The sequence below is a fragment of the Sus scrofa genome, chromosome 13 (genome assembly GCF_054392235.1).
Source record: "Sus scrofa isolate SSC_HxYL_T2T_F1_AM1 chromosome 13, Sscrofa_HxYL_maternal_Yorkshire_Landrace_v2.0, whole genome shotgun sequence".
In the NCBI taxonomy this organism is placed as follows: Eukaryota; Metazoa; Chordata; class Mammalia; order Artiodactyla; family Suidae; genus Sus; species Sus scrofa.
The window spans coordinates 204,610,500-204,622,619 of record NC_139395.1 but is presented as its reverse complement, the minus strand read 5'-3'; the positions used below and the strand labels follow the sequence as shown (position 1 = coordinate 204,622,619).

Below are 12,120 nucleotides of genomic sequence, written 5' to 3'. Positions count from 1 at the left end.
TATGTCTGTGCGTCTCTCTCTCTCTTTTTTTTTAATAGGAACTCCAGTAGCTTTATTCTTCTTCTTCTTTTTTTTTTTTTTTAACTTTTGTCCTTTTAGGGCCACACCCGCAGCATATGGAGGTTCCCAGGCTGGGCGTCTAATCAGAGCTACAGCTGCCGGCCTATGCCACAGCGATAGCAATGCCAGATCTGAGCCACATCTGTGACCTACACCTCAGCTCACGGCAATGCCAGATCCTCAATCCACTGAGTGAGGCTAGGGATCGAACCCACATCCTCATGGTTCCCAGTTGGATTCGTTTCAGCTGTGCCACGATGGGAACTCCCTCTTTTTTTTTTTTTGTAGATAGGATCATTTGTGCCATATTTTATATTCCACATATAAGTGATATCATATGATATTTATCTTTCTCTGACTTACTTCACTTAGTATGAGAATATCTAGTTGCATCCATGTTGCTGCAAATGCCATTATTTCTTTTTATGGCTGAGTAGTATTTCATTGTATATACATACCACATCTTTTTTTTTTTTTTTTTTTTTTTTTTTTTTTATCTTTTTGCCTTTTCTAGGGCCACTCTCATGGTACATGGAGGTTCCTAGGCTAGGGGTCCAATCAGAGCTGCAGCCACTGGCCTATACCAGAGCCACAGCACGACCACATCTGTGACCTACACCACAGCTCATGGCAACACCAGATCTTCAACCCACTAAGCAAGGCCAGGGACCAAACCCAAAACCTCATGGTTCCTAGTTGGATTCACCAACCACTGTGCCACGATGGGAACTCCAGTACCACATCTTCTTAATCCATTCATTTGTCAATGGACATTTATGTTATTTCCAAGTCTTAGCTATTGAATCACCATCTAATCTTAGAATGTTTTAGTTCCTCCTAAAAGGAACTCAGTACCCATTAGCAGTCACCCTTCACCCAATTTCCCAACTCCCTTTTCTATACGAACATTTAATATAAATTGAGCCATACAGTATGTAATCTTTTGTGATGGCCTTCTCTCATTTAGCATAATGTTTTCTAGACTCATCTACATTGTAGCACATATCAGTACTTTACTCCTTTTTATCAATGAATATTTCGTTGTGTGGATATATCATGTTTTCTTTTCCATCCATTAGTTGATGGACATTTGGGTTGTTTCTACTTTTTAGCTATTATGAATAATGCTGCGAGGAACATTCACGTAGTTTTTTTTGTAGATGTATGTTTTCATTTCTCCTGGTATATGCCTAAGATTTGAATTGTGAGGTTATGTGAAAACTCTATGTTCAATGTTTTGAGGAACTTCCAGCCTATTTTCCAAAACAGCTGTACCATTTTACATGCCCACCAGCAGCATGTGAGTGTTCCAGTATCTCCACATCCTCACCAACACTTATTCATATCTGACTTTTTAATTAGAGTTCTCCCATTGTTCTTCTTTTTCAAGACTGTTTCTAAGTTCCTTGAATTCTGGATGAATATTAAAATCAGCTTGTCAATTTCTTCAAAAGCCAACTGGGATTTTGATGGGGATTATGGCACCTGTGAATCAATTTGAGGAGTACTGCCATCTTAACAATACAAAATTTTCTGATCCATGAACATGGGATGTCTTTCCATTTATTTAGGACTTTAATTATTTTCAACAATGTTTTGTGGTTTTCAGTGTACAAATCTTACACTTTTTGATGCATTTAATGTAAGTAATTTATTCTTATGCTATTGTAAATGAAATTGTTTTCTTAATTTTATTTTCACAAGTATCATTGCTAATCTATAGAAATACAATGTATTTTCATAAATTGGTCCTTTATCTTGCAGACTTTTTGTACTCTTTTATTATTTCTAATACTTTTTTAGTGGATTCCTTAGGATCTTCTATATATAAGAATCAATTTCAGGAGTACTGCCATCTTAGCAATATCATCTAAAAAAATTGAGATGGTTTTACTTCTTTCTTTCCAATCTTGTACTTCTTTTTACTTTTTTTTTCTGCCCATGTCTGAGTCATGTGGAAGTTCCTAGGCCAGGGATTGAACCCATGCCACAGCAGTGAAAATACCAGATCCTTAACCCACTGAGTCACCAGGAAACTCCTACTTCTTTTTATTTCTTTTTCTTGCCTAACTGCTGTGGATGTAATCTCTAGTACAGTGTTAAATATAAGTGAAAATAAATGGATATCTTTTTCTTTCTTGTTCCTAATTAAGGCATTCAATCCTTCACTGTTGTGTATGATGTTAGTTGAAGATCATTGAGGAAATTCTTTCAATTTTCATTTTGTTGAGTGTTTTTTTTTTCCCCTGCACCTGTGGAATTTGGAAGTTCCTGGGTCAGGGACTGAACTCTCCCCAAAGCCACAACCCAAGCTCCTACAGTGACAATGCCAGACCCTTAACCTCCTATACCACAAGAGAACTCCTGTTGAGTTTTTTTTTTTTTTAATCAATAGATGATGTTGGATTTTTCCAGTCTTTTCTGCATCTATTGAGATTACCATGTGTTTTTTGTTTTTTATTCTATTATAGACTGCATTACATTTATTGATACTCATATATTAAACCACTTTCAAGTTCCTAGGATGAATCTCATTTGGTCATGGTATATGTAAACTTTTTACATACTGTTGGGCTCAGTTTGTTAGTATTTTCACAGAAATCTTTTGCATCAATATTCATAAGGGATATTGGTCTGTATTTTTTTTTCTCGTGATAATCTTTTTCTGGTTTTGGTATCAGAGTAATTCTGGCCTCATAAAAATTCTTTTTGCCTCTCCTATCTTTCAGAAGAGTTTGTAAGGAATTAGCATTAATTATCCTTCAAATGTTTGACCAACTTCACCAGTAAAATCATCTGAACCTGGTCTTTTATTGGTAGGAAGTTTTAAAATTACTAATTTGATCTCTTTACTTGTTATAAGCTTGTTTTCTATTTTTCCTTGAGGCAGTTTTGGTAGTTTGTGTCTTTCTAGGAATTTGTCCATGTGATCTAAGTTACATAATTTCCTGGCATATAGTTCAGAGCTTTCCTAATAGTCCATTTTCTTACTTTAAGTTTGGTAGTAATGTGCCCTCTTCCATTCCTGATTTTAGTAAATTTGTTTTCTATCTTTTTTTTCTCAGTCAGTATAGCTATATATTTGTGTATTTGTTAATTTTATTTTTTCAAATAATCAACTTTTGATCCGAGTCACATCTGTGACCTGCACCACAGCTCAGGGAAATGCTGGATCCTTAACCCACTGAGCAAGGCCAGGGATTGATCCCAAAACCTCCTGGTTCCCAGTTAGATTCATTTCCTCTGCGCCAGGGAGGAACTCCTGAACTATAATTTTACATGGGTATTTTTGCCCAGCCTCTGATTCTATGGCAGACAAACATCCAAAATGCACAGGTTAAATACATAAAGTCCAATGAGCTTTTGTTTTACCAATTAGTTATTCAAAGAGTTCATGTAATTTTTAATTTTGAAGGGTGATTTATTCGATGACAATTGTGAAACATTCTCAAACCTGTCACATGCAGCAATTCTGTGGTCTGAGAAATTGTTACTGGCATTTGCAAGCATGGCAGAAATTTTATAAACTGTCGCCAAACCATTTGCTTGTTTGAATGCCAAGGTTTCCTTCCCTACATCACATGCAGTGTCCTGCTGCCAACAGTTATCAAAATACTCCCACAGTAGTCACAGAGAATTGTTCAGGCAGTTACTCTTTCTTTCTTCTTGTTATCCCTATATTTCATTGCTTTTGCAACTTCTACTCAGAGACTTATTTGAATAATGTGAATAATGTCAGTATTGAGCAGTTAAATGTTGAATAATGGATTGAAAAAAGACAGCTATCTGAGGCATAGATATATAGAGAGTGTAGCAAGATCGGGAAGTGTGATTTTCATACTTTACTCTCTCGTGTTCCTAATGTTTGGGTTTTTATAGACTCTATTGTTTGTGTGATATTAAACAGTAATAAAAATGTAAACATAGTTGAGAGGGTGTCTAGAGGAAAACACTAAGAAAAGTTCTAATTAGATAAACTCATTCTAATCAAAGACATGCAATTTTGAGGCGCAAGCCTTTATAACAGGACTTACCGATAAAATCCAGCCCTTTGAATCAAAGACGGACAGACATTGAAATGATGAGCTCTGAGTTTGTGTTTTCTTTGATGACTCCATCAAATCAATGCCTGACTCAAACAGGTGAATGCTTGGCCAGGTTTGAAAAAGCTCTGGCCTCTGAAACATGAGAGGTGAACGATTAGAGGCTGTGATCTTGGACCTCAGTTACAAATTCAAAGATGTGTCAAAGTGTAGTCTTTTACAACTATGACAATATTCACAACTATTATCTGGACTAAACATGTCTCTGCTCTGTCTTGTATGTTTCTTTTTTTCCTTTTTGTCCTTTTATGGCCGCACCTTCGGCATATAGAAGTTTCCAGACTAGCGGTAGAATTGGAGCTGGAGCCACTGGCCTACATCACAGCTCATGGCAATTCAGGATCCTTAACCACTGAGTGAGGTCATGGATACTAGGCAGGTTCGTTAACCACTGAGCCACGATGGGAGTCCCTGTCTTGTATGTTAATAGCTTTGATGAACACTTTGGAAGCACTTATCAATATTTCAAATGATATACCCTTGACCAAGCAATTCCATTACTAGGAACCTCTTCTATAGAAATACTTATACCCGTACACAGACTATTTTATTTTATTTTATTTTTTAAGTTTTATTTATCTTTTGGGCTGCTATGTAGCATATGAAGTTCCTGGGCCAGGGATCAGATCTGAGCAGCAGTGGCAACCTATGCTGCAGCTGCAGCGATGCTGGATCCAGCGCTGGATCCTTAACCCACTGTGCTGGGCTGGGGATAGAACCCATGCCCCTGCGCTCCAGAGATGCCACCGATCCTGCTGTGCCACAGAAGGAACTCCCGGCGCACAGACTTTAGATAGACAGATACTCACTGCTAAAAAATATCTCAAATATCCTAAGTTACATCCAAAAAAGTATGGTTATGTAAGTTTTAGCCCAAGGGCACAGGGCTAAGAAGTGGGGATCTGGGGTCTGACTTACGCTTTTACCTCTCATGATACTGTCTTTCATGAGTTTGTCTGTGGGTAAAGGGGGCTGTGGGTGATCAGCACTCAGCTTCTGTGCTCTTCCAGGGCAGGTCGAGGTTGGATGGAAGGGAGAGGACAGAGGAGGGCAAACGCTGTGGACAAGGAATAAGGAATAGGACAGGGGAAGCGTTCAAACCAACAGTCAAGAGTGGAAACAAGGGGAGTCCCCACTGCGGCTCAGTGGTAATGAATCCAACTAATATCCTGAGGACTCGAGTTCAATCCTTGGCCCCACTCAGTGGGTTAAGGATCTGGCATGGCTGTGGCTGTGGCGTAGGCCAGCAGCTGCAGCTCTGATTCAACTCCTAACCTGAGAACTTCCATATGCTGCGGGTGTGGCCCTAAATAGACAAAAAAAAAAAAAAAAAGAGAAAGAAAGAAAGGAAAAAAGGTTATGCATATTTAAGGGAGAGTGATGCTGGAGGGAAGTATTCTGTTTCATCAAAAGAGAATTATCTGGAATTCCCGTCGTGGCGCAGTGGTTAACGTATCCGACTAGGAACCATGAGGTTGCGGGTTCGGTCCCTGCCCTTGCTCAGTGGGTTAACGATCCAGCATTGCTGATTCGACCCCTAGCCTGGGAACCTCCACATGCCTTGGGTGTCGCAGACTCGGCTCGGATCCCGTGTTGCTGTGGCTCTGGCGTAGGCTGGTGGCTACAGCTCCGATTCGACCCCTTGCCTGGGAACCTCCATGTGCTGTGGGAGTGGCCCAAGAAATGGCAAAAAGACAAAATAATAATAATAATAATAAATTAAAATAAAAAAAATCTCCTGTAACAAAAAAAAAAAAAAGAATTATCTTCATTTTCACCACAGCTCCCAAGAGCATGTCTCCCACCCCCCAATTCTAAAACACTCTGAGGAGTTCCCATTGTGGCTCAGTGGGTTAAGGGGCCTATGCTGTCTCTGTGAGGATGGGGGTTCTATCCCTGGCCTCACTCAGTGAGTTAAGGATCCAGCGATGCTGCAAGCTGTAGCATGGGTTGCACATGTGGCTCTGATCCAGTGTTGCCATGGCTGTGGTGCAGGCTGGCAGCTGCAGCCCTGACCTGGACCGTAGCCTGGGAACTTCCATATGTCACAGGTGTAGCTATAAAAGGAACAAAAAAATATAAAAATAAAAAAATAAAGACCTCAGTGTGTAGGCAATCTTTCTCACTCTGAAATAGGATGGGGGGTGGCATTGAAAGAGGAGCTTCCTTATGGAGAGCTTATCTGTGCTTTTTCATCAAAGAAAATGCACATTAACATTGGTCGAGGGATTAGTACATCTTGGAAATCCTAAGCAAATGGGAGAATTCTTGCCGTGTTGCTAGGAAATGAAGGCTTTGGTGTGGCTGCCACAGGGCAGGATGATCTGGAGCATTTTAAGGAACACATGCCAGTTTCAGGAGTCCTGGCATTTTTTGCATGCCCTGGTGTTTGTGGTCATCCCAGATGCGACTCAAGCTTTCTGTATGACCTTGCGCCAAGTACTAGCCTTTCTGTAACATCTCTACTAAACGGGGTGAGAGGGAGGAATAAATGATCCTTACTCTCTCTTCAACTTGTGATTTCATTGATAGTTTTCAAGACTTACTGAATCATTAGTATTTTAAATAAACATGGTTTGGTGTTGACTAATGAGTCAGAAACAAACCATTGTGCTACGTTAACATGGTTTATATGCACACAGGCACATGTTTTTATTGAAAAACAAAACTAAACTAAAACTATTAGTTCACGAAACTCTATACCTTGGTGATCTGTACCCTTGGTTCTTTACTATTAAAAAGAAAAGAAACTTGTGAACAGGGACAAAAGCTGGCAGGAAACTTTTTAATGATATTTTGGGGAATTTTTTTTTTCCCACACAAGTAAATGTGTAATTATTTGAAGATGTCAAATCAAATATTTGGATTTAAAAAACATACATTTGAGAAAAAAAAGACAGCATTGGCTTTGGAGGTTGGTCTGCATTTGTGGCCCAGCTCATGTTGTGACCCTGGCAGAGTAACAGGGTAACTGGACTATAAGTTTCAGTGTTTTGCTTTGCTTTTTTTTTTTTTTTTTTTTTTTTTTTTTGTCTTTTGCTCTGCCTTTTGAAGGTGACTCCTATAACCTTGCCCACTGCCACTGCTCCCCACAGAAGGCAGACACCTCCTCCTGACGGTCACCGGGCTCGGCTGTGTGGCTTGCTGGGGTGAGGGGGCGAGGAGGCCGAGAACCAGGCGGGTCTGAGCAGAAGCTCTGAAGAGCTGGCTCACTGCTCTCTTCTCTCTGCTGCAAGACCGAGGAGCCGCAACTCGGGGCTGTGTCCACAGCTTGGAATCACACGCAATGCGAGCAAAACTCACTTTTGTAGTTGAACACTACTGTGGTCATTCTCCAACTTATTTTTTTTTTAATTTTTTATGTTTTTAGGGCTTCACCTAAAAACATAAAGCATATGGAGGTTCCCAGGCTAGGGGTCGAATTGGAGCTGTAGCTGCCAACTTACACCACAGCCACAGCAACACTAGATCTGCGCTGCATCTGTGACCTACACCACAGCTCACAATGCTGGATCCTTAACCTACTGTCTGAGACCAGGGATCGAACCTGATCCTCATGGATACTAGTCGGGTTCATTACTGCTGAGCCAGGACAGGAGCTCTCTCCCCCAGCTTCTTATTTGGAAGAATTTGAGAATAAAGTTGAAGGAGTAGTACCATCCACACCTCACTTAGCTTCCCCAGTTGGGAACATTTTGCCTCATTTGCTTAATTTCTCTTTTCTCTCTATTTACTGCCCCATTTGAGACTTAGAAGCATAATGATACTCTGCCCCTAAGTATTTCAACATTTTATCCTAAGAACAAAAACTTTCTCCCATTTCACCACAATAAGATGATAGTCTCCAAGAATTATAACATTGATACAATGTTATTTAGCGCACAGTTCATATTCACATTTCTGGCACAATAATATCCTTTGTACATTTTTTTCTTTCTGAGCTAAGATCCAAGTGAGGTCATACAAAGATATCAATTTTATGGCTCTTGACTCTCCCTTAATTTAGAACAACTCCCTGACATTTTTGGTCCATCTTTCATGAAACTGATAATCTTGAAACTGATAGTTTTTTTTGGCTTGTTTTTAAATGTTATCAGAGTATAGGTGGCTTACAATGTTGTGTTAGTTTCAGGGGTACAGCAAAGTGACTCATATATGTGTATCTCTATTCTTTTGCAGATTCTTTTCCCGTATAGGTTATTACAGAATATTGAGTAAAGTTCCCTGTGCTGTACAGTAGGTGCCTGTTGATTATCTACTTTATGTAATGTGTATATGTTGGTCCCAAACTCTTAATTTATCCCTCTCCCCTCCCTCGTTCCCCTTTGGTAGCCATAAGTTTGTTTGTTTTTTTTTTTTTTTTCTATTTCTTGGGCCGCTCCCGCGGCATATGGAGGTTCCCAGGCTAGGGGTTGAATCGGAGCTGTAGCCACCGGCCTACGCCAGAGCCACAGCAACGCGGGATCCGAGCCGCGTCTGCAACCTACACCACAGCTCACGGCAACGCCGGATCGTTAACCCACTGAGCAAGGGCAGGGACCGAACCCACAACCTCATGGTTCCTAGTCGGATTCGTTAACCACTGTGCCACGACGGGAACTCCCCCATAAGTTTGTTTTTGAGACCCGTGATCCTCGTTTTGTTTTGTAAACCAGTTCATTTGTATCATTTAAAAAAATTAGATTCCACCTATAAGCCATTTCCTATGATGTTTATCTCTGACCTACTTCCTTCAGTACGATCATCTCTAGGTCCATCCCCGTTGCTGCACATGGCATTCTTTCATTCTCTTTCATGGCTGAGTAATACACACGTAGCACATCTTCTTTATCCGGTCCTCCGTCGATGGACATTTAGATGGTTTCCATGTCTCGGCTATTGTAAATAGTGCTGCAGGGAACATTGGGGTGCAGGTACAGGCCAGTTGTTTTATGGAATGGGTCATTTGCTGCCTATATCTTATTTTTCTTCCCGTAGCTCTTTAGATTCCGGGTCCACACATATGGTAGGAGTACTACCTGGGTGGTGGTGTTTATAGCACAACCGAGAGGCACAAATCATGTCGGATTGTCCCATTGTGGGTGATGACAAGTCTGTCCACTGGGGAAGATGCTCTCCACCAGACTCCTCTGTTGAGAAGTTTCCTTTATCTCAATGTTTTATCCTTAATCTGTGGGGTGATACTTACATACCCTGTGAATATCTTGACCCTCAACAAACTCTCCCCACTGGTTTTAGCATCTATAGAGGATCCCTTCCTGAGTCAATCATTACATTGGTAGTTGCAGAATGGTAATTTCCCCCATTCTATTATTCCTACTTTATGTATTATCTGACATACTTTTGTAAAGAAAACTTCCTCTCCACCCTCTACTCTCATTTAGAGTGTCACTACGGCTCATGGATTTTTAAAACATATAATGTTATAACTCTTCATCACTATTTTTTTTTTTAGGGCCACACCCATGACATATGGAGGTTCCCAGGCTGGGGGTTGAATCCCAGCTGCAGCCGCCGGCCTATGCCACAGTCACAGCCACGTCAGATCTGAGCCTCGTCTGTGACCTACACCACAGCTCACGGCAATGTCAGATCCTTAACCCACTGAGCGAGGTCATGGATCAAACCTGCATCTTCATGGATGCTAGTCAGATTTATTTCTGCTGAGCCATGAGGGGAACGCCTCATTCTTCTTTTTGTTATTTAAACGATCTCAAATTTGTACAAAGGGAACCCCTTCGAGCTGGATCCTATGACCTTTCCACATGTTTCTGTCTATCTTTGAGTATTTTCTTGCTTTCCGGCACAATGAGATGCTCCAAGCTCACCTTAGACATTTACTGCCATATGCCTGGTTCTTTTTATGTGGGAGGGAGATTGAGAGAGTGAGACTAAAATCTGGGGAGAAGGTTGATAGGGAAGGCAGCAAGAAAGATTTAGGGTAAGGAAATACTCAAGCTCTCCGAGCCTGAATTTCCTCCCCTAGAAAATGAAGATTATCGTGCCCACTGCATGAGTAGGTTGTGAGAATTAATAAACCTGATGATGGGCATGTTCAATATGACTGGCATGTGTTTGAAATTCATTGGACATCAGCATTACTAACATCCTTCCAACCAAGTCAGTTTCTGTGATACTTGTGACTTCCAATTACTGCTCCCCATGCAATTTATGATTTAACTTGCTTAAATTGGAGTTCCTATTGTGGCTCAGCAGGTTAAGAACCTGACAGAGTATCAGTGATGATTCAGGTTCGATCCCTGGCCTCGCTCAGTGGGCTAAGTATCTGGTGTTGCTGCAAGCTTTGGTGTGGGTTGCAGATGCGGCTCGGATCCGGTGTTGTGGTGGCTGTGGCATAGGCTGGCAGCTGTGGCTCCAATTTGACTCTAGCCTGGGAACCTCCAAATCCGCAGGTGCGGCCTTAAAAAGAAAAAAAAAAAAAAAAACCTCGCTAAAATTTATGTTCTGAGGCTTTGTTTAATATTGTTCTAAAATGTTATGAAGGCAACTAAATGGGGTTAAATAGTGCAGATTCTAAAAGACGAATGAAGCAAAGAGTGTCAAGGGAATAACTACGCAAATTTAAGGAGGAAGTCAGAGATACACAGCCCACACATACAGCATACATATTTGGGTCTATGCCTTGACAGATCTGACTCCTTTTCCTTCCAGTTTTTTTTTTTTTTTTTTTTTTTTTTGTCTCTTTACCTATTCTAGGGCTGCTCCCTCGGCATATGGAATTCCCAGGCTAGGAGTCTAATCAGAGCTGTAGCCACCGGTCTACACCAGAGCCACAGCAACACGGGATCTGAGCCGCGTCTGTGACCTACACCACAGCTCATGGCAACGCTGGATCCTTAACCCACTGAGCAAGGCCGGGGACCAAACCCGCAACCTCATGGTTCCTAGTCGGATTCGTTAACCACTGCGCCACGACGGGAACTCCCTCCTTCCAGTTTTATAACTAATGTACAGCACTGTTTAAGGTGTACAGCATAATGATCTGACATATGTTTATAATGCAAAACGATTACTTAGCACAGTAAGTTTAGTCAACCTTCATCACCTCCTATAGTCACAAAAACAAATCCGTTTTCCTTGTGATGAGAACTTTCAGGTTTCTTTAGTAATTTTAAATATACCCCCATAGAATTGTCGACTACAGTCATGATGTTGTACGTACATCCCCAGTACTTATTTATCTTATGCTGGTTTGTACCTTGGGACCTACTCCCCTCCCCCAGCTGCCCCACAGGAGGCAGATAGTGACATCTGTTCCTTAACCAGTATCGCCACCTGGTGGTGGTGTATTCCAATTGCAAGTCCAGGCGCAGAAGGAGAGCGGGGTGGGTAGGCGGGGTGGGTTAGGTGGGGAGGCCCTGGGCTGAGTTTGTCAATGCACACGATTTAAGTAAAGCCACAGCAGTAACCAAAACTGCTGTTATTCAAAACAAAACATCGAATAACAACATTTTCATGCTTCATCTCGGGAATGCTTACTTCAATAGAAGCAACATTCTAGTATGACAAAGAAATCGGACTGCGCTGAATGCAAGGGCATTCAAATCATTCAACAAACATACATACAGTTCCTACTATGCGCCAAGCTTGGGATCCATCAATGAGCAAGAAACAAAAATCCCGCACTTTGACATGGGATGCCTCTTAATATGTTCTCTATATTCTTTCTATAGTATATAAAACGAATCTAGATAATTTGTAAAGCTCTACGGATTACCAAGTTCCCTCCAACATCTACAGGTCGCATTTTGTGGTCCTACTGAACGGAGAAGCCAGGCGCAGACCCACTCCAGCCAACCTAAGAACTCACCCTTGAAAAATCGAGTTAAGCCACGAGTTGGAAGATGTCGTCGGTAGAGCCGGCAGGGCTGACCATGAAAGAATAAAACAGAAGTCACCGTCCCTCACTTTTTATCCTCAGAAATATTGTTTGCAA

At 41.2% G+C, this 12,120-nt stretch overlaps 1 protein-coding gene across 2 annotated transcripts in view; it reads left to right on the top strand.

The window, feature by feature from the left end:
* LOC100621445 (uncharacterized) overlaps positions 1-12,078 on the top strand; it is a 33,916-nt gene extending 21,838 nt beyond the window's left edge. Inside the window, exon 3 of one of the 2 annotated variants that reach the window (XM_084991868.1) lies at positions 11,925-12,078. In XM_084991868.1, the coding sequence (XP_084847994.1) occupies positions 11,925-11,947 (23 nt within the window). In that variant the 3' untranslated portion in view covers positions 11,948-12,078. Of the gene's footprint in view, positions 1-8,342; positions 8,474-11,924 lie in introns of those variants that run through there. The other variant, XM_084991870.1, reaches the window with a different exon arrangement.
* The last annotated feature ends 42 nt before the right edge of the window (positions 12,079-12,120 follow it).